A 22794-nucleotide genomic window follows, 5' to 3' on the forward strand; every position below is an offset into this window, starting at 1 on the left:
ACTTATTTTATCATCATTGTGCTTACCCAGTGTTGTTCACAGGACGGGGTAACCACCACTGTCCTGCTCAAACGCACTCAGAGAAAGCTAGGCTGCTCTTGCAGTGACCAGAGTGAACGTGGGTAGCTTTTTTTGGGCAGCCAACACATTGTGCAGCGTGCTGGCCTCATTCTCACCTCCAGCTGCACGTCATTATGTGCAGGTAGCAAAGGGATAATAGGAAGGGACCTTTACTTGAGGTCTCTGCCTCATGCCCTGGATGAAGATGGGCCATACCAAGAACACTGTTGTGAGCATGAGCTGCTGGGAATTTCTCAGGTCTTCCCTGCATGAGGACAAGGTCTTGCTGGCCTCTCATGCTGCTGGTCACGTTATCACAATCGTAAAACGTTAATCTGTTCTCTGTTTTGTGGTTTTCCTGAGGTATTACAATGGAAATGATTAAATAGGGACTGAAGTGTGTTTGTGGTTGCAAGTTGTTCCTGAGTCTTCCCGATCCAACAGGTAGTGAAGGACCCCGAAGGATCCTTGGCTCTTCCCACCGGCATGCACTAAACCCTCACTCGGCACATCTGTGGCTCGTGTCCAGCATTTCTCAGTCAGAATTAACCCTTTTGAAGGCATATGCAATAAGGGTGGTGGGAAGTGTCACTGAAAATCTGCTGTTCTTTCATGAGATGGGAGACAGGGTGAGGCTTGTTCCCTGGGCAAGCCTTGCAGCTGGGGTCCAGCTGCCTCTGCTCCTCAGTATCAGCAGGGCCAGGGACCCTCTGTTCTCCCTCATCCCAGGCTTGGGGGTCTCTGCTTTTGTGCCATGGCAAAACTCAGCACAGGAAACTGGCAAGGAATGTGTGTTGCTGGTGGAACGCTCTGCTCCAGGAAAGATTCTCTTCCGTGCTTCTGGGGCTTAAGGCAGCGAGGACTACAGGCACGCCAGCTGCTCCAAGGAGCGTCTCTAGAGCAACTAGAGCAGCATGGCCAGAATTTAGTCACCCTCTCATGATTCACACGTCACCACTCTCTCCTCTCTTGGACCAGGCAGTGCTGTACCTTCCACCCTGCTTTCATGCAGCCTGTGCAGATGGTGGGGGAGCATAAGGAGCAAGGACTGCAGGTAGTGGTCACTTCTGGATCAGACCTGGCCTCTGACTGGTGAAGGCAAACCCCTTCGTGCTGGGGAGGTGGAAGGCAAGACAGGGACTTCTTTACATCCCTGCTGGGTACATTTTCATGCTGCTTTTAACATGGGCAGTGTGGGCTGCTCAGCATGGGATATAGCCTTCCAGGGGCTAATCCCAAAGAAATCTATTCCTCTTCCAAAAATCTCAGCTGAGGCATGCTTTTCCTAAACAGTCAGAAGATCTCTGTCCCCTGCACACACATAGAGGGTGATTGTAGAAGCATCATTTCATTAAGTGACAAAGCAGAGGGAAACAAAATGATCACACAGCAGCACGGTGCAAGGACAAGGGACAGGTGCCCCTCCCCTACCTGCAGGAACAGACTCACAGGACCCCAAAAGCTGGGGAGGTATTTTGGCATGGGTAGGGCTCCAGCACCCAGACACACCCCCAGTGGTGGTGGAGCCCTGAAGAGGTGGGAGCAGCCTCAGCTTCCCTGAGCTGCATTGTGCCAGCACTTGGGATGTGCTGCTTCTCTACCCTCTCCAGTTCAGGTGCCTTCCCTTCATCCCTGCCCAGGTCCTGCTTTCCCCCCTCCCAGCAGTCACAGTCGTGCAGCCGGTGCTACAGACAGAGTGGAAAACCACTGAAAGCACCCGCCGAAATAAAAATCAATGAGTCGTTTCTGATAATAAACATCCCCAAGCGTAGCCCAGCCAACTGCTCTTCCAACACGAATATTCATTCCCCTTCAGCTCCTTCATCCCTTGTACATTGTTTTTCTTTCTGTTTAAGATCTGTAACAAGAACTTGGCAGAAACCAGATACAAGTGGGTCAGGAGGCCCTTGTGGTTTTCAAGGCTTGTTTTCCATAACCCGTTCTATCCTGTAACATATTTTGCACAAAGGGCTTGGCAGCAGATCTAATCCATGCAGCAGGCAAGCTGCTGAGGGCAGGATGGCAGGCTGGTGCTCGTGGCATGGGAAGTCCTGCCTTCCCTTGTGTGTCACAGCAGTGTCCCTGTGAATGGTGAGCACTGGGGACTATCTCTGGGAGCCACCATGCTTGCCAGGAGCACTATTGGCACACAGCAACTTCCCCTGCTCCTCTCTCCCTGTTCCTTCCTGCTTCTGTTTCTCTTCTCCTGCTAGCATTGAGATCAGGGTGTAAAAAGGACAAGGCTAAGGAGCTCACCATGAATAGATCATAGATGTGGATGTTTTGATGGAAGCAAAGGCCTGCTCCGATGCGGTGATCTACACAAGCTTTTCATCCCTCTCTTCCCTCTTGTCCTTTGGACTGTGCAAAGACCTTTCTGCTGAGACGTGAGGCCTCTGAGCAGCACAGAGCAGGACAGGGATAAGGAGACACATCCCCATGCAGGAGTCCAAAGTGCCACAGCAGAAGCATGTCTGAGCCAAATCCTGGCCTGGGACACCGGAGCACTTTCAGGCACCATGAAGGCAAGGACCCACTCTCCTGGGATGGCCATCGACAGCAGCCCATGGAGCCTCTGTGCACTCCCTCCCCCCTACAGACACCAATCCTGCACAACCTCAGCACAAACTGGTTCACATGAGCCTGGCTGTCTGCAGGAAACCCATGTCCAAGGGACCCCACTGTCCTGAAGAACACCTGGAGCTCCACAGCAAGACTGCTGGGAGCTGGTATGGTAGCGCCAGTGATGGTCCACGAGCTGAAACCAGGCAGCAGGATGTCACAACCCTCCAGCCCATCACCTCTGCCCTGAAGTGTTCCTTCAGGTGTATGGAGCATGTTCTCAAGCAACAAGCCTCTGTTTCTGTAGTGAGAGGTGGGGAGAAGACATTGGGGCTGGAGACCTGAGATGTGATATCAGCAAGGTGCGTGCTTAGCTGACGAGTGCCTCAGGGACACCAGCAGGCTCAGAAGCAGTTGGAATTTCTCTGTTTTGCTTTCTGTCTGTGTCTGAGGTGATGGGGCAGGTCCATGATGTCTCCAGCAAGCCGTGCTACAGGCATGTACCTCCAAGGGACAGCTGCCACAGTTCGAAAGGAGCAGAGGGATGGCTCAGGGGACAGAAACTGAAAGACATAAAAATGGGGAATGAAGTACTAAGTCTGTAGGATTTTGTTTCTCTTCTTCGGGCCACTTGGTCCCAGGTTCCTGTTTCCAGATTTCTAGAGGTCTCTTCCTCTGGGTGGTGCTCACCCTGCTTCCCTCTTTACAATGGGCCAGGTAGACCTTGCTCACTGCTCAGGGCACAAAGACATCCCGAAAAACTTTCTGAGCATAAGCCAGACCTGTTCCCTCTCTGTCCCTCTCTGTTTTTGAGAGCCGATTTCCTCCTTGTGCCAGAGAGCCTCCAAAAAGAGAGAAGGAAAGTGAATGTGCTCGGGGTGTCAAGGGGGGGAGAAAAAATAAAATAAAAGACACTGCAACAGAGAGAGGGCCAAGAAAAATATTTAATCCAAACAATGAACATTGTCATTTCCTCCCACAGTCTGCATTCCCAGTCAACTTCCCTGGGCAAGCAGGGAGAGCCAAGAATGACCGGGCGCTCTGCCTCACCAGCGTGAATGTGTGTAAGGAAAGGGCTGTGTCCTATAGCATCCCTTTAGCCAGCTCCTGTCACATCTCTGGCCTTAAGGACTGACAGTCTTCTGCAGGGGAACAGTGGTTTGCAAGGGTGTTGGAGGGATTGGGACAGGGATGGGAGGGGGAATTTTCAGGGACCCAAGCTGGGGTGGTGGATGTATTGGGGCTTTAAGTGAACCAGCTGTTTAACAAGGCTTTGGGCACTCTTCAGGTCCTCCCAGGGGCCTCCCAGAGCTTTTGGAAAGATCTTGCTAGTGGCTGAGGTGGGGAGGAAGGAAAGACACCCGGCAGGGAGAAGCTCCCCTCTGCTTCTTGGAGGGCTCCTGCAGCCCCTCCATGCTTTCCTTTCCCCACACACCCCGCCTGTCCCTCCCTGCCACGGGCAGCACCTTCACCTGGGACATGGCTTCTCTTGCTCCAGACCCCTGGAGCTGTAGCACTCTGCAGCCCTGGGGCAACTCAGGCTCGTGTCCCATGGTTCTGTGAACCCTGGTTTGGGCTGACATCCCTCTGCCACCAAAGGGATGGGGTTTCCAACTGAGCTTCCCACCACTAGTGACTCATCCATCTCAGGAGCAGAGTTACCGGTGGCGAAGCTGAGGCACGAGGCATGAGTCCGAGGGCAGCAGCAGCAGCAGCTTTTCCAGGGCTGGTCCCTGCCCAAATGGTGGTTCCCCTGTTTCTCTGGGGGTGCTTTCAAGGCAACAGCTGAGGAGGGCAAAGACACCTGCGCCTTCTCAGCCACGTGGCTGTGTCAGCTTGATGCTCAGAATACCAATTCCCAAAGGGAAAAATGAAAGGACAGCAAAACCCAGGCTGACTTAGAAGCTCCATGAAAGCAAACTATGCACCCTCCTTGGGTGGATCAGCACAGTCACAACACCCTGGACCAGTCTGGGAGAAAGCATTTTGCTTCTTAAGGCTGGACTTGACTCCCCGAAACTGGGATTTGGCCTTTCAATGGCTGTGTGCAGATAGAAACGACAAGCACTTTCCATCTCAGTGGTAGATCAGGGGAGTCTTTCAGCTCCTCAGTTACACAGCTGGCCAGGTGAATGCTGATTTTTTTTTTTTTTTTTTTTTTCCTCTTTATTCCACCTTCCTCCAAAGCATCTGGAAGGGGTGATGGCCAAAAGCAAGGTGCTGGGCCTTCAGGTGTGCTCAACCAGAGCAAAACCTGCATTCCTGGAAAATAATGTTTCCCAAGCACCGGCAGTGCAACACTGAAATATGTACAACACTGATGGGATCTGGGATTGAGCCTTCATGATCCACCTTTCCCTCACCTGTTGCACCTTTTTGTGCTCTTTCACACTGAATCAACCTACGTGTGAGGTGGATTTGAAGAAAAATGCCTGGAGCCTTTCTTCCTCACTGATGGCAGGGCAGCAGCCCCGAGGATGGAGCCAGCCTGGGGACTCTTCAAGGGCTGTGGAAAAATACTGTGCACAGGCACTGTACCCTGCGTGACATCTCCCAGCATCCTTGAGAGATGGACCCACTGAGCACTCGGAGATGCTTCTGGCTGGCATGCACTGGGCTCTAACCAGCCCTTTCTCCCATCCTTCCTCTGCCTGCAATATTTTTCCCTCTTCCATTCTTTTCCCTCCTTTGATTTTTTCTCTTTTCAGCTGTGCCTGCTCCCAGCTTTGAGAGCCTCTGTTTTTTTAGCCTATTTAAATTGCCAAGCCCTTGATTTGCTGTTACTATTTTCGTGCCGGCAGCACAGGGCCCTGGCCCAGCAGCGCCAGATGCTGCACCTCCACGTGCTGACACACGCCCCGCTGCAGCTCCTGTCTGAACAAACAAGGAAGATGGATGGGCGAGCGGGAGATCCGCTGACACAGCCCGTCTCCCTGGCTGCCTCGGTGGCACGCCGCCTGGCCCAGCAGCTCCCCACCACTCAACACAGCGCAGAGCGGCTGCTGCAATTGCCTTATTCATTTTTTCCCTGTTTATAAGAGACATTTCAACCAGCCCACGACCCCCCCAGGCTGCAGGGTGCGTGTTCCGGCAGTTGGGACCCAGCTGACCATTTCCCTGGATCACATCCGTCACCTTCGTGTGGCACAGCTGGGCATTGGTGTTTTCCTTTTTCTTGGCAGCACCTTCCGACATCGTCAGGTGGTTTTGCGAGTGGCCTTCTCCCACCGCTGGCATTGCTTTCTGTAGAGCCACGCGTCTCGAGCACAGGCTGAGCAGAGTCTGTACAGGGTCTGCTCCCTCACATCGCCTATCCTCGGCACATTGCATCGCCTGTGTCCTCCCTTGCCATGATTCCTGCAAGGCCAAAATGAGACTGATGCAAGGACAAGGGCTCCTGTGCCCTCGAGGGTAACCAGCACTTTACTTCGCTCTTTCTGCTTGCAAAGACAAAACCATCTGGAGGTTCCCAGTAAGGCAAAGGCACAGGAGTCACCATGTTCTCCAAACACTAGGCAAGGAGCGGGGACAGAAATCCCCAAACCCTGTGCCTGGCTCTCCTGAGCCTCGAGTCCAATTAGTCATTTTTTATTTTCCCTTCATATGTTTTTCCAATGTAATTTGGAGCATGAGTTGTTAAGTTTCCCCAACAAGTGTTGCCATAGGAGCCTGTATTTGTTTAGGGTGGGGTACGGGCTCCGGCTGGGTGAGAGGAGGGGGCAGTTAGCCCTGATAGGTGTAGTGAGAGGCTGAGAGCCTCTCCTTCCCCATCCTGTCCCTGCCTCTGTCCTCCCCCCACCTTGCACGCAAGATCTGGAAATCGTTTCAGACCTGTGCAGCCAGGATGGGCAAACCTCCCCATAATTGTATGGAAACTACCAAAGCGACGGGTGTTGTTTTGCCAGTGACTCATGACATATGGAGCAAAGCTCAAGGAAAAACTCCACCGCGGGGAAGGCTGCAAAAGCAAATCACACCCAGAAGAGCCTTCCCCTGCCAGCGGCCCTGGCCAGTCCCCTGACTGCATCCTGGCACCTGCCAACCCCGACATCCCTGCCCTGGCCCTCCCGGTGCTCAAAGCTGCTTCGAGACTAAGAAACCTTCTTTGATCACAATCATTTAAGACCCACCTGATGCTTTTTAGTGGAAGAGGAGTGTTAACACTGTTGCCTTGAAGAAAGTGCACCCTGGTCTCCTCTGGATGTGGTTTGTGACAGCAACGATTGGGGTCAAATCCCTTTTTGTTTTTGAGCGAGCTACCTAACTCGGCTGTGCCTCAATTTCCCAGCTGCAGGAAGGTGTGCTCTTTCTACTGCTCTTCCGAGGTCTTCCAGGCTAAAGTGATCTCTCTGTGGCTGCCTGAATTTGGCCTGTGGCCTGTGCTACTGATAGCAGAGACCAGACTTGGTGGTTTGCCATAATCCCTGCTGCTACTGCCTAAAGTGTTAGTAGCCTGTGTTGAGCCCATTTCTGTTCCTTGTGAGTCACAAGGACAAAAAGCCACATGGGTTCTCTGGTTTTGGCATGGTTTCTTCATGTGAATTTACTGGCGTTATCACCAGGCCCACATGTTGGCTTTGGCACAGGGGGTGCAGGGCTGTTGTGGGGCAGTGGTGTTTTTCAGCAGGCTGTCATTCAGTTTAAGGGTGCTACATGTGAATGTCCATCATCAAAGGCTGAGTCTGGGCATTTTTGGGAGTCTGGTTGTTGTGTGGGGCCAACCAGATCCAATGAAACTAGTCAGCTGTTTCCATGAACAACGGGATAGCCAGGTTTCCACCAAGAGTCCTGTTCAGTCTGGAGAAGACTCTGGAAACCTTAAAGCACCTTCCCGGACTAAAAGGGGCTACACAAGAGCTGGGGAGGGACTTTCGGCAAGGGCATTGAGCAATAGGATAAGGGGTAGTGGCTTTAAACTGAAAGAGGGTGGGTTTAGACTTGATATTAGGAAGACATTTTTGACTCTGAGGGTGTTGGGACACAGGCACAGGCTGCCCAGAGAAGTTTTGGCCACCCCATCCCTGAAAATGTTCAAGACCAGAGTGGACAGGACACCTGGTATAGTGGAAGATGTCCCTGCCCATGGCAGGGGTGTTGGAATGAGATGGTCTTTAAAGCCCCTTCCAATCAAAACCATTCCATGATTCCACAATTCTGATAGAAACCGTCCTTCTGGAGGTTGGCCATGGTTGCTGGGCCAGCAAGTACCATCAGAGAGCCCGAAGTGGAAGAAGCATTTAATTGCTAATCACCCTATCAACGAATGGCTTCTCCATGCTGTAGCTCGTTCAGCTGCTGCCTGGCGGTGCTGGTGTGTATCTGTGATAAATAAACCTTGGCTGCTGACCGCTCCTGACCCTCCTTGCAAGCGCTGCCCTGCTCGCAGCCGGTGCACGGGACAGTTTTCCAGCCTTCGCTGGCTGCTTCCCAGCCCTAGCTGCTCGTTTCTCTTCTCTGATCAGATGACTCATGTAACTAAAACAACAAAAAACTGGTTTTCTGAATGGCTGCTTGTGCCATTTAACATTTCTGACACGATTCCATGATCCTCTAGCTGCTGCCCTTGGAACACCCACTACTCCCATCCAGACCAGCTGGGATATCTGGTGCCCTTTGGCTTTGAAGAGGGGGTTGTGTATGGTGGAAGTGGGCACAGGGGCCTTGCTGAGGACCCGGGACCTGTACTTTTGGGGGCAACCTTATGCTTTTGAATGACCTTTCACAGAGCTTTGTTCCTCTCTGCCTTAGCCCTTCCAAGCAGACGGCTGGTGTGATACCATCAACAACCGGGCATACTGCCAGTACGACGGCGGGGACTGCTGCTCCTCCACACTGTCCTCCAGGAAGGTAAGAGAGCACCTCCCAGGGCCTTGGCCAGGATCTATGGATTCAGGGGTGACTGCTATCGACGTTCTTTGGCTTTCCTGGCTGTGGAACTGAGCCTGCAATGCAATTCTCCCATGAACGGAGAACAAACCCATGATTTTAAACCAAAGCCAGCTGAAGCTGATGGACATCGTTGCACTGATTAAGAGTGGGGTTTGGACACAGGCCAGTGTGATTGAAGCTTCAGCCCAGCTCCCCCTGAGGTTCATGGGATTTCCTCTCATTTTGGGAAACAAGTCCCAAAGAAATTACTTCCACAGGACATAGTGCTAGACATGGTGAGTCAGAAGTCACCTTGTTGTGTAATTGAGCTGTCTCAGGGGATTTTTGGTATGGTCCACTGGCATCTGCTACAAATGATGTTTCCTCCCCTCTCTGAGGAAGGAAGAATAGTGTAGAGGGAGCAACTTGGCATTCAGGTTGCTCAGACCCTTCTTTGTCTCCCGTCACAACCTTCCCTCCCACCTAACTCGCTATCCAGCACTCACAGCCCATTCTTCCTAATCATATCCAACAGCAAAACAAATCACAGGGCATGAAATAACTTCTCACTGCGAAAATATGTGAATTTGGATCTTCTCATCTTTGTTGTGGAGCTCAAATCATTTCTCCTTTCATCACGCATACATACACAGAGGAAAGAAAAAATAAAATCCTGGGAAGATCCGCTTGAGATAGGAAAGAAAAGGCTTTACACCCAAGTGATGAGTGAAATCCCCACAACAGTATCATGACATCTCGGAGCAAGGCATGGCCAAAATAAAGGTTGGGTTCACAGCGGAAAGTGGAGGGGTTCAGTCCCATGGCTCTCAGGAGACCCAGACCCAGCTTGCATCCCCCACAGGTCCCAGATCAGCTGCTCGACAAGCCTCTAGCACATCTCTGTTAAGGCAGATGGAGAAATACAGGGTTTAAACATCACAAGATCCCCAAAGCACTCCAGCCCTTCCTTCACTGATCCAGTCTGTGAAAAATCAAATGTGTTTTCACAGTAAGAAAGACTCCTGGCTCTGAGCCTGGTGTGTATAAAACCTCTGAAGGAAACTGTTTTCTCAGCTCCCATGGCTCATCACCAGGCCACTGTCAACCAGGAGTCAGATGCTCAGCGCACGCCCTCCCTCCTTTCTCTGCTACCACCAGCTAAGGGGACGCAGGCTTGCTCAGTCACATGCAGTTGTTATAGAGAAAGTAACGTGCAATGAACCTCCCTACCTGCATGGGGTGTCTCAAAGCTGCCCAGCTTGTGAGTGGCCCGAAATGAACCCACTGCCTGCCCCACGGAAGGCTGTTCCTGCTCACAGAGCCTCTCTCCTGCCTGGCTTTCCTTAATCCACCATGCACAAGGACAATACACCCTCATGTTGGGCAGTGTGGAGGTCAGCTCTGCAGCTGGGAGCTTGGCTGAGCTTCTCCAAGAGCTGCAGAAGACGAGGCTGCATTATCTTCGTGCTTTGCTGGAAGAGTCACAGGTCCACAGGTTCAGACGTGGATGAAGGGGGTTTTCTAATAGGGACCAAACCTAAATCTAGAGGTGCCTCACCACTGCCAGCCCTAGTCCGAACATCTTACACCCATCAGGGGACACTTCTTCCCAGGGCTTGACATTGGGGGCACAAGATTCAACCTGACCTTTGGCCACAAAATTTGAAACACGTTAACAAAAAGGAAAAGGCTAAGAACAAAACTCAGCTGGAGACAGGTTGTATCAGAGCCCATTCCCCAGCGAGCGCAGAGCCTGGCCATGCCAGCAACTGGGCACAGCCCAGAATGTCCATTTGTCCACAGCAGGGCTGGAGAGGCCTTGTGGGGGTGCGGGGGTGTCTCGGGGCGGAGGCTGAGCTCTCCCTTTGTCCCGCAGGTGATCCCGTTTGCTGCTGACTGCGACCAGGACGAGTGCACGTGCCGCGACCCGGCGGCCGAGGAGAACCAGTAGCGGCAGCTGAGGGGCCTCTCTCGGTCAGGCAGCGCCGCAGGAGCGAAGGGGCAGCGGCGGGGCCGTGGGCATGGCGGGGCAAGGGGCAGGAGCGTGAGGGAGAGCCGGGCAGGGGGATGGCGACTGCACATGGAGGGCTCGAGTCCAGGCCACCAAGGAGCCCAGGAGGGCAAGCATGTGGTCCCCTCCCCATCGCTGCTCCCTCCAGAACCCACGCGAGGGGCTCAGGCAGGGGTCTGGTGCCACCTCAGCCACACGCTGGGCTAGGGTCCACGCCGAGAGCCCAGGTGCTGCCATGGATGGTTGTCCTGGTCCGGCTCCTGGGTGTCTGTCTTTGCTCTGGATTTTGTCACTATTCACCCCTCTCTGCTGTACAGGCTTCTTTTAGCAAGGTCGAGGTAGTTGTGATCTCTCTGCAAATATTTAAACTTAATTATATCTATATACATATATATAATATATATATATAAATATATATTATATTTTCTTTGCTCTTGATGAAGCTGAGAAAGGATATCCTTTATCACACACCCATGCTGCTGTGAAGTACAAACCGTTGGGAAAAGCACAGGAGGAGCAGGGATTTTCCCCTTCCTTGCTGAGAGGGAGCTGGAAGGAGGACAGAGAGAGAAGCCAAACATCCAGGCCATGCCAGGAGAGAGCTCCCCAGGCGTGGAGGCTCCCACCTCAAGGTGATTTGGGCATCTTGCAGGGACCAAGTTTTGCCCTTGGTATTTGCCAGTGCTTTGCCTTGTTCTGCTTAGGGTGTGGATCAGGATCAGGAATCTGGGGTTGAGAAAAAATGTTGCTGTGCCCTTGAATCATCCCAGTGAGCACAGCAGATTCCAAGGGCACCACAGGCATCCATCACACATTATTTTAAAGCCCTCTGGGCAGGGTTATGTGTCCATGGGGATCACTGCATGGTCAATAGGAGCAAAGACTCACCATGCTCCCTCCCTGTCTCACTCCCCCAGCCACTGCACACCCAACTGGACATAGAGGCCAAACCAGCGTAGCTGTGTGATGCTTGAATGAAGGATGCTGAGGCAGTCCTTCTTCTCTTCCCCCCACGTCTGAACTCCAACTGAGTTGTGTTGTCAGCAGCTCTCAGAGGAGACTAGACCCTGTAATGCCAAAGGGACCAAAAAAAACCTGTCAGGAGACTTTGAGCATCATGTCTCACTGAGATTTTCCTTAGCAGAAGTAGTAGTATTATCTCTGTCCAAGCCCCTCACACTGGACATACAATTGCTGACTTCCAAGAGGCTCCTGCTCCTGTAGGCACTAAGTGAAAATCTGCAGATTCAGTTCTGGCCTCAAAGAAGCCCAGCAAGAAACTCTGCCCCCCATAAAATTGATTCCCAGAAGCTCAGCTTGGACCCAGCCGCATAAAGGCAGCAATAGGGAAGGTGCCTGGCTCCAGCTGGGAGTATCATGGATGGTTTTGTGCTGCAAAGAGGCAGAGAAAAGGGATAGAAAGAGGAGAGGAGAGCAGAGAAGGGACCACAGAGTTGGAACTCACTGCAGTGTCCCCGGGTGAGCTGCAGGCTGAGACCAAAGGACTCCAGGCTGCCTGGCTGTGTCCTGCCTGCATGGCCTGTGCTGTTGGATACAGGCTTCAAGCCAGAGTTTGTCTGGTGAAGGAGTGGTGGAGAGAGGGTGACACGGTGTGGAGAGACCAGGAATTTTCAAGGCATCGTTTGGCTTCCGCTAGCTCTAGCCCATGCTGTTCTGTCGGGCACTGCCTACGGTTGTGTTTTACTGGAGGACCCGAGTAGGGGCAGAGGTGCTCGGACATCCTGCCAGCATGCAGGCAGGAGATGCCTTTTCCTTCTCCAAACCCTTTCCTGACCCCATCGACTTGGCCTAGGCAGGGATTTGAAGAGAGGTGGGGGACAATGAGCCCCATCCCCTCTTGCAGTAGGGACGCCAACATTTCTGTTCTCGTCATGCACAGGTGACGACACCCCAAAATTCACCGTCAGCTGGGCAGAGAGCAGCAACATTTTGTCAGATACCCACTTTTCAATAAAAAACCAGCTCTCAAGCAACCCAAGGAAATTCAAATAATAGCTGGCCCAACACCCCCAGGATGTGCAGCTCGGGCAGCCTGTCCTGCTCCACCAGTGCAGGAAAGGGGAGACCCAGGGGTGCCAACACAGCAGGAGTGGGGTCCTGGCAGCCCCCAGAGGTGGGGACAGCAGGGACGTGGGATGAGCGTGACATGCAGAAGCAGAATTTCAAGTCCCAGCATCTTGCCATGACAAACCCTTCCCTGCCTGGTGTCAGCATGCCTATGTGTTAATATGCCAAATTTTTATCCTCTTGGCATGAAAATCCCATTGTTTTTTTTTTTCTCTGCTTGCCTGTGTGTGCAGGGAAGGGACTGTGCCCCATGGAGAGGAGAACTGGGGGGTTGGGATGGGAAATGCTGGCTTGGCTGGTAGACATTTGTGCTTCTCATGACCAGACAGCTTCTATGTACTGAAATATTGTTCTTCTATAGCGACACTGAGCGGTTTTTGTCCCCTTTAGGGTTTTATTCACAACGGAGGCTGCTGCTATTTTTATTTTTTTGTATGTGATAATTATTTTTTATAAAAATCTATGAAAAATAAATAATCTTCTCATCCTCCATCTCTTTCGCCTCCTTGATTCACCCAAAAGGGGGCCAGGGAGGTGGTTTGCCTGTCCCGACACCTTCGGTCTGACACATTCTGCTCTTCCCAAACCACGGACTCTCCCAGAACAGTCACAGCCCAGCTGGAGATTTCCTTCAGGTTTTGGGGTGTGTAGGGACACTCACCTCCAGTGAGTGCCACCCAGGCAGCTTTTGCTGTGCCACCAGCTGCAAGAACACTTTTGCAGAAGGTCTTCTGCTGGTTATGCTACAAACTGGGTCAAGGCTGGTCACTTTTTCTAATTAATCCACTTAAAATGTAGTGAAATCTGTGTGTGTGTGTGTGTGTGTGTGTGTGTGTGTTCACGCCCCACCTCCCTGGGCATGGGGAGCAGAAGGTGGCTCACACTAGAGCCAGAGGACCATGTGGTATCCTGGCAAGAAAGTTAAAACCCAGGACAATAAAGTTACTTTAAGATTTGGGGATTTTTTTTCTTTGTTTCTTTAAGCAACCAGGTAAACTTCGTACCTATGGGCTGAGAAACCCCAAAAAAGCCCTTGCCCTGTGTTTAAACCCCACTCTTCTTCCTCCAGCCATCTCTGATGCCCCTCATCGGTCTTTTCTTGGTGTCTGGTCTTTGCACAGGGACGCAGTCCCAGAGGAGGAACAGCATCTCCTGGTGACCTCAAATGTCCCCTCTAGGGCAAAGCTCCCCAGATCATGCACTCTGGAGAGCAGCCAGATTTGTTGAAAAGGAGTGGTCCCTGCTGCCCCCTGCTTTCTGGGGATGAACAGGGCCTGCTGGCCAACGCCAACCCTTCCAACACACACACATATCACCAAAGCCTTCCTAAAAACCTACCAGTGTGCTGGTGACGTGCCCCTTACAGTCCACTTCACCCTTTTTGGGGTGGCTTTCTCCAAACCCCCATGGATTGCAGGCCAGATGAGCCCTGAGGAGATTTTGTGATGAGCCAGCTGTGCTGAGATCTTCTTACACAGCAGTTTAGGCTTGCAGCTGCACAAGCTGCTGCCAGACAGACCCTCTCCTCCTCCTCCTCCTCTTCCTCCTCCTCCATCTCCTTACATAGCCACAGCTTATTGTGCAGTGAGCTGGTGGTTAACTGCATGGAAAATAGCAGAAGGAAAGTATCGGGGTGTATTTTTAGCTTATTTTCCTGCAATTTAGCACTGGGAAAAGAAAAAAAAAAAAGTCAAGTTGTTCCATGAGACTCGATGAAGTCTGGTTTCCTATGGATTCGTGTGCTACAGCCCCTAAATTCCCGCTGTGTCCTCCCAGGTGTCCTGTCTGTCTGCCTGCAGGAACCCCGGGCTCTCCCTGGTCTTCCACCCTTCTGGCAGGGCAGGTGGCAACACACGCTGGGCTTGGCCAAGGGACCAGCCCCTGTACGTCCCGATGGCCTGGCCATTAGGCACAACACTGCACTCTGAGTGGCTTCTGGCATCCTTGGCAGACCTCACCTCGGTTCAGGCGCTGCTTTTCACATTCTTTGTGGGATGTTAACACTCGTGTTGCTGCTAGTCCTCTCTCAAAAGTCTGCCAGATAGACTAGGACATGCTCTGGGGGTGGCTGACCACCAGACAGCACCATTCCATCCCCCTTTTATACTAAAAGAACGGCTGAAAGAGGCTTTTTTGGACGCTGCTTCCAAGTTCCCAGCCTCTGTGGAGGCTTGCAAATCAAGGGCTGAGAGACCCTTGCCGAGGATGCGTAAATAAGTGTGGTTTTTCCCCCAAAGGTGACTGGAGACATCTTTACCTTCCCAGGTCCGGCAGAGCAGGTGGGCAGGGCGAGGCGCAGGACATGGCTCCATCTGTGTGTGCTGAGTGGTTTGGGACTTGGCTAACCCAGCAGGCAGATGGGCTAATGCTAAACTTGTGTGAAGACTCAGCCGAGTTCAAAGGCTGGGAGTGTTTCATCTGTGACCAAAGATGACATCAACTGGACCAAAACTATAAACAAACACTCCAGCTTGCCAGAGCCAGGGATTACTAACAGCTCCGTTTAATAGTCAGTTAAATTATCATCTGGAGTTTTACATAGTGTTACAATGATTTTGTTGCTGTTGTTTAAAACCTTGGGTTTTTTTATTATTCTCTTTTTTTAATTAATCCAGAAGGGTTTTGTATTTCTTGCCATATGGCTATCTCACCCTAAAGCACCCTACTTTCAATCTACAGTAGTAAAACATCACATTAGAGTTTTAATAGAACATCAAGGAACATGAATTGTAGCCATCTTTGTAAAGAAAAGGACCAAACCGTCTTTATATGTTAAATAACTCCACGACAAGTAAAAGGTAGTAATGCTATTACAGGGGTACGGACGCAGCAAAGAAAAGTTAACGACCCAGAGGTTCATCTCAGGTGAATGATTGCTCATTAATTCACAAATAAAACAAAAAGAAAGGGCAGGGGGTGAAGGAGGTTGCAGAAATGGTTGGAAAACAGTTCTCGTCCAGTTTTCATGTTGCTGGCAGCTTGGGAAGAACTGGGAGTCCAAGACAGAAAATGTTGTGCAGGCCCAGCAGTAGGACCCTGCAGCAGATGCGGGTGGGGTCAGCTCTGCAGGGAATCACAGAGTCATAGAATGGTTTAGGTTGGAAGGAACCCTAAGGACCATCTCGTTCCAACCCTGCTGCCATGGGCAGGGACACCTTCCACTAGGCCAGGGCACACCTGTTTTGGATGGGCAAGCCCCACACAACACCTGTTGCCAAGGCCAGGCCTTCAGCCACGGCGCAGCCCCCCATGGCACATCGGTCTGGTGCCCCATGGTGGCTGCTGGCATCTGCCTGAGATGGACTCGCGTGGTAGCTGAGAGACTCGGGCAAGAAAATCCAGGCTTGGGCAAGGCTCTGACTTGCAAAGCCAGAGTGAGGAAACCAAGAAGGAAGCCCTCACAAAGCCAGGGTCACCATGAAAATGCCCCACAGCCGTGCCACGCTGGCAGGCCCCGCCAGCACGGCGGCTGCAGGGGCACCACGGCGGGCAAACGGGCAGAGCACAGCCCTGCCAGCAGCCTGCACAGTCCGTCGTGGGACGAGGATGCTGAGCCCCATCCAGCTGTGCAAGGGTGCTGCCAAATGACTTTGGAGGGGTGGCTTTCCCCTCACCCTCCAAATCCCAGCCCATGGGGAAGCCGGGGCCCAGGGAGCAGAGTCTGGCCCAGCTGGCTGATGATGCTGCAGGGCTTCGGTTGCCCATGCAAGGGCTTTGAAGTGTCAGCACAGAAGCAGAACAGAAATATCTGCAGAGCCTCAGTGTAAATCTTGGGGCCAGATGAAAAAGTAACCTAGGCAGGTGTGGATGCATGGGGTGTCCAGGGTTTTCCTGGCAGCGTCACAGCGAGTGGCTGGCAGACGGCACTGCTCCCATCCTTGCTGCTGCACCTAGCAAGCAATAAAAGAGAGGAGTCTGCTACCCAAAGGAAAACAGTCTGCATTTCATATAAAGACCATGTACATGGTATTACTTGGCGAGAAACCAGCTGGCGTCTGGGCCAGAGCAGCCTTCGTTCAAGCATCCCTTCGAGGCGTTGAGCAGAGGTGCCCTTTGCCCAGGCCTGGATGGCTGCCCAGCTGGAAGTTAAAAGTTGTCTCAGCATCTGCTGGGATAAGCAAAAGGACAAACAGAAGTGTCTTGGCCAAGAGTCTCTCTGGCTGAAAGGAAAAGGAGTGATGACGCAGTACAGATCGCCTGCCTGCATATACCTGTGCATGGAGGTGGCACTTGGTCTTGCTCTGAGCCCTAAGCACTTGGCAGCATCAGGCACATCAAAATGTAAGGACAAACACATGAGAAAAAGCCAAAAGGATCCAGGAGGCTTCCTTCTTGCACAGAGCAGACATTTGTCTGATGACCCCTGCTAGACACATTCATTACAGCAACGATACGGGGATGCCCAGGTCATACTGACTGCTGGTGGCTGCTCCCAGCCGCTCCCCAGTCCAGGCCAGCTGCCCCTGGAGAGAGGTCTGCCCATGAGAAGGAAAGAGCAAAGCACTGTGTGGTCCTGCAGGAAGATACTGAACTGCTGTTGAGAAAATACAGGGACGCAGCGCTGCTGGCAGTGACTGGGTGCAGACCACAGCCGCCTCCCTCTCAGCACCATGCAAATATTCAAGCCATGTCCTTGGCAGGTAGGAGGAGGAATGAAGCAGAAAATCATATGAGACAGGCTGAAGAGTGTTCCTGCCAAGACTGAAAAAAATGAAAAGGAAATTTCTCTCTACAGGCATCGTAAAAATCCCACTGTAGGGCTCCAGTCTTGTCCGGATCAAAGGTGCGCAGCTGGCAAGTCCAGAGCTGCCTCCTCTGCAAACCAGGCAGGAAGCTGAAGCTAAAAGGAACCTGCTTTCTGCCTCCAACACCATCTGCAGTGACAGGGATGTGGAGAATCATTTGCTCTGAACCAAACCGAGTGTCCCAGTACAACCCCAGCTCTCTGGCTTCAAAGAAAAAAGTTACCAGAGGAAGAAGCAGATGTGAGCCTGAACACAGGCAAGAAACACCCCCAGAAGCCTGTCCTCCATGCCCTCTCTGGGACCAGAACCTTCAGGGCCATCCTGCACCACGGCACTGGGGTATCCTGCATCCCTCTCCCCTCACCACGCAGAGCCTGGGCTATGCCACTGGTGCAGAACATCTTGTCTGTGCCATCAGGCTGCTGCTCCCCTTGCTGGGCTCTCCTCAGCAGCAGCTGGATGTTGCTTCAAAGTTTTTATTGTGGTGGGTAAAAAAAAAAAATAATAGGAAGGATTTTAAAGTTGACTTCCTAGGAGTGTGGTCCCTCAAGAAGAAAGCTCACTATGTCCAGCTGACCACTGGCCCTGAGGCCAAGCTGCTTTTGTTCTGGAGGACTCTGCATCTTGGAGCACATGTGAGTTTTGACCATGGCAGAAGAACCTGAGGAGATGGGGTCACGATGCCCAGCGGTGACATCACGATGCAATGGGGTCTCTTCACCCCAGCTGATGACAGCACGCCAGCTCTGCCCATCAACGGCACCGCTGCTCGCTCAGGTCTCACCCAGACCTCATGCTTTACAAGAGCAACAAACCCCATCCCAACCCTGTTGGCCATCCAGTGGCTGATTAGCTCAGCCACAACCATAAGCATCTCAACCTGACCTGCATGCTCTGCCTCCATTTTGCCTGCATCACCTGCTCTCCCATCCTGGCTGTGTCATGGTGTTTCTCCCGTGACTGGTGTCCCCCACCCTTGGGGACAGTCCCCACAGCCAGGGCAGGGATGGGGCAGGAGAAGAGGGCTGTGCCCTCCCAACCTGCCTTCTCCACCAATGCTGAGGAACCTCTTGGCAAAATGAATAAAACAAAACCAAGAAAACTGGGTCCCACAAGACTTCTAACTAGAAAGGCTTTTGGCCAAGTTGAAGAAGAAACTAATACTGAATCAGTCCTGCACAGAGCAGCCAGTTTTGCTCCCCAGTCCAAATTCTTGCCTCCAGAAACATCAGTGACACCCTCCCCCTCCATGGGTCCGTGTGTAAAACCCTCAGAAATGCCCATGGGAAGGCCAGCCTGAGAGCAGGTGCCCAGAACCCTCAGTAGTCCTTGTCACCATAGTCATTGTAAAGGACACTCAGCGTCTGCTCCTCGCACGTCTTCCTGAGGTCCCGGCTGAGCTCCGACCAGTCGAGCCCATAGGGCTTGATCTCGCTGTAGCGACAGGCGAGGTACTTGAGGGATGAGCGCTGGAGGCTGATCTTGGGCTCCTGCAGGAGGCCATTGCACCAGCTGCTGAGGTCCCCCAGCTGCGAGAGGATGAGGCCAGCCTTCCTGCAGCGAGGGCGGGCAAGGGGAGATGCCAGGGGGGCGATGGACAGCGAGGGGTGGCGGGGGTGATGGAGACACCATGGAGAGGATGGCGGGAAGGGCGGGAGGTATGTATGAGGAGAGAAAAGTAAAGACAGTTAAGGACACCATGGCAGCTCCTTGAGGGAGAAGAGATAATGCAAGAGCAACTGAGCAGAGCCTGATGCTACCAGGACAAGAAGGGATGGCAGGGCTGGGGGGGACACACCATCCCCAAGGCAGCACTGCAAGCTAAATCCATGTGAGAATAGCCCCTACCCAGGGCAGAGATACCCATGTCACCATGGCAGTGCTGGGCCTGCTGCACTGGTCTTATGACTCACACTTCCCTGTCCTGTCCCCTCTTCTTCCACCATGTGTCACCCACACAAGGCCAGGTTTGCTGAGAGTTTGTTAAGGAGACAGTCACGGGTGTAGCTGTGAAACCCCCAGCACCTCCTTGGGGTGGACATCACCAAGGGCTCAAGTGGCACCACCTGTCACTGTTGCAGCTACTGGACCCCAAATGTAACAGGATGGGAAACTGGGAGCCAATAGCACTGTGGGCACTGGGGATAAATGCTAAAGAGTGTCAGGCGTGACATATATGGCCAGCCCAGAACAGTGTCACCATGTGTGTCCTCTCCTGTAAGTGTATGTGCTGCATAATCAGGAGCTATGCTGGTCACTCATGGCTTGGTGTAGGACACAGAACCACAAAATGGTTTGGTTGGAAGAGACCTTAAAGATCATTTTGTTCCACTCCCCTGTGCCGTGGCAGGGACACTTTCCTCTTGACCAGGTTGCTCCATGCCCCAACCTGGCCTTGAACATTTCCAGGAATGGGGCATCCACAACTTCTCCAGCGCCAGAAATGCACAGTGCTGGGACCAGCACGCCAGGACACCCCAGAGGATGAGGGAGATTGAAGAAAAGAAAAAGTCCAGATCAGAACATCATGCCTGGCTTGTGAGGGTCTGTGTGGAAGGCTGAAGGTGAGATAAAAATTGAGATCCGCATAGGATGCGATACCACAGGACATCAGTACAGCGAATGACACTCCGCCACACGACTCGTAATGCTTAGGAACAGTTTAGGAAACCTGTCCTACAGGACACTGTGCAAACCAGAAGGGATACACTGGGACATACATCAGACACATCCAAAAAGCTCTGAGGGAGTGGGGGATGCGGCAGAGCTCCCTGGTTCTTTGCACGTGCGTTTTGCAGCTTCCAGTTGTGGAGAACCAGATGAGGAAAGGCAAGTCACTGCAGCAGCAGTCTGTAAAGAGTCACAACCCAGCCAAGGAAGCCTTGAGAGATGGTCAGGTGGCAGAGGGAGAGGAAGTCCAGGATGAATCCATCTTCTGCAACAGACATACAGCACACCCAGAGCATCACAGCCTCAGTGCAGGCTTGTCCTGGTAGTGAGAAAGCACTAAATTACCAGTCTCTTGTATTGGATGAGACATTGGAAGAGCACAGAGGATCATGGCCAAACGTGACCTAAGTAGTGTTCTCTTCTTTGCAAATTTCTCCTCTTAAAATCATGCTTCTAATGTTTTTATCGAGAGAATCAGTTTGTACAGATAAAACACATTGTGTTCATTTTAAACTTGTCTCGCACTTTGGGTGATCTCCAGGGAATCTGGCAACTGTGGAGGCAGTGGATTCAAATGAAGCATCTTGAAGGTATCTCACGTGCCTGGAAACCCAGACAAAAGTTTAAGTGATGAGCTGGGATAAGTCTCCTACCCAGCCACAAGGTCAGTTGGTGGGTTAGAATACTCAGGGAAGAGAAGATACATCCCCTCGGTAACTTTAACTCAGCCTCTGCTCAGCCCAGAACAGGCAGCAGTCACAAATCATGATGCTGAAGGAAAAAATCCCATTCTTACTGGACATTCTTACTTAGGATAAGCAGGGAGGGCTGGTTTGACAGCTCACGGGTGTGTGTACCAACCAGGAAGGAACATGCACTGCCTCTCCAAACCTCCCTCCAGGCCAGGTACAGCATGGCAGAGCTGCTTGGAGAGGAATTAATTTACCCCAAGTCCAGCCAGAGCCAACCTTGGCTTTCCTGGAGAGCAAACCTTTCAAGGTTTGGATGTGGCCGCAGCTCCAAGGGCCCAGTCTGGAGACACTGAAAGGTTGTCCAGTTCTGCAGCCACATGACATCTGCCACCCCAGAGCTCATGTCCAGGGCATGCCAGAGAGTGCTTAGCATGGTTCTGGCTCTGGAGACAGCCACCCAAGCTGGCCAGCCGTGAGAAAATAGCCAAGCGCTCACTTGTCTTGGTCTCTGCATCTGACACCTGAGCAAGGTGCCACGAGTGCCTCTCCTCCTCCAGCATTACAGGTACCCTCATGGGAATGTCTACCTAATACCATCCCACACATCTTGGCTCAAAGCCCATAGGCACCACCAGACTTCACTAGGCTTTGCACCAAATCCAGCTTCCACTTCTTGCTTTTTTCTCCATTTCCTTTCCTTATGCAAAGACCAGGACTCTCTGCATCCCTTCTCGGACCGTGAGGGAGCGATTCGCTTTCGTAGCCTCAGACAAGTTATCTATGCACTCGTGACAAGTTATGCTTCTTCAGTCCAGTAGCCAGCACTGCCAAGAAGGGAGACGAGTGCACCCCAAATGAGCAGAGTAGGAGGAGGCCTGGATGTGTGGAGAAGGAGGGACATGGTAGAGTCAGTCGCGTGGGTCCACATCCAGGACTTCAAAGGAGCATCAGTAACAGTCAAACAAACACTGTCTGCTGGCTAAATAATGTCATCTGCAAGTGATTTGTCCTGTCACCACCAGTCTGGGTGCTTCGCCCTCGCAGACGATCAAACAGGAGGTCTGCTTTCCAAGATTTGTCATCACCAGAACCCGCTGCAGCTGCCTAAATGCCTCTTTCCAAGTAGTGCGAGCTGCAAACACTTCATCAGCAACTTGCGTCATCCTATCCTAAGCGCTCCAGCATTTCCAGAGGGTGCAGTTAACCCTCTGGCTCGTAGATCCATGCAGCAAATGGTATCATTTGGGCAATTCAGTGGCATTTCTGGCTGCTCCGTGCCAATGCACCTCTGCCTCGCAGGGCTCGAGGAGGCAGCTTCCAGGTCGTGTTCTGGCTGGTCCTCGGCTTCCTCGCTGGGGCAGAGAACAGCAGTGGCAACTTTCAGCCTCAGTGATGGCAGCAGCTCTGTGACGACTCCAGTCTGCCACGTAAGGAATTTTATGTACTCCCCATGCAAATCACCACAACAGATGTCAGATGGTCTGTGCAAACTGGGGCTGGATTTCACATCTGGAAGTGGAGACAGAGCGGCATCCCCACAGCTGGGACCGAGACAAAGGTGAGACGTAAGTCCAAGCCTGCTGATCCCACTTGGTGTCAGGGGAATGAGGCAACCCTGGGCAGAGGAGCTGCTGGGAGCCTCTGCCCTAGAAATGGCAGACATCTGTGCTGGGATGTCGCTACTGAGCTTGGAGGTTGTGCCTCAAAGAGCTCACATTTCTTAGGACACAAATGGGAAAAGCGGAAAGAGAAGAGACCCCAGCTTCACTCCAGGGCGTGAAGGACCTGGGCATGACCAGGAGACAAGTCCAAGGCACTAAGTGCAAGACAGGCACAAGCTATTTGCTGAGTGTCTCTGACTGACTAGCAGAGGTTTGGAGGACAGAGAATGTACAGAGAATCTCCTGTCCTCTGCTAGAAACACACAAGTGATCACCTGGAGAAGCAGGGCTGGAAGACAGGCGGTAGTGAGACCAGCAAGAGGAGGTATGGGAGGCCATGGTGTAAGGTGGAGGCCATGAATTTCACACGTAGGAGCTCCTGTTGACGTACATTTGAAAGTAACCCTGATTTCCAGATGAGGTCACAGCTCTGGTTC

At 52.3% G+C, this 22794-nt stretch overlaps 2 protein-coding genes across 2 annotated transcripts in view; one reads left to right on the forward strand and one right to left on the reverse strand.

Annotated features, from left to right (window-relative positions):
• Positions 1-10496, forward strand: part of PAPPA2 (pappalysin 2) — a 95912-nt gene extending 85416 nt beyond the window's left edge. The window contains 2 exon segments of the mRNA XM_039555625.1: positions 8371-8469; positions 10367-10496. Coding sequence (XP_039411559.1) covers positions 8371-8469; positions 10367-10441 — 174 coding nt within the window. The 3' untranslated portion in view covers positions 10442-10496.
• A 4574-nt stretch (positions 10497-15070) lies between these two features.
• ASTN1 (astrotactin 1) overlaps positions 15071-22794 on the reverse strand; it is a 55690-nt gene continuing 47966 nt past the window's right edge. The window contains 1 exon segment of the mRNA XM_039555877.1: positions 15071-18888. Coding sequence (XP_039411811.1) covers positions 18654-18888 — 235 coding nt within the window. The 3' untranslated portion in view covers positions 15071-18653.

The sequence above is a fragment of the Corvus cornix genome, chromosome 8, assembly GCF_000738735.6.
Source record: "Corvus cornix cornix isolate S_Up_H32 chromosome 8, ASM73873v5, whole genome shotgun sequence".
Taxonomy (NCBI): Eukaryota; Metazoa; Chordata; class Aves; order Passeriformes; family Corvidae; genus Corvus; species Corvus cornix.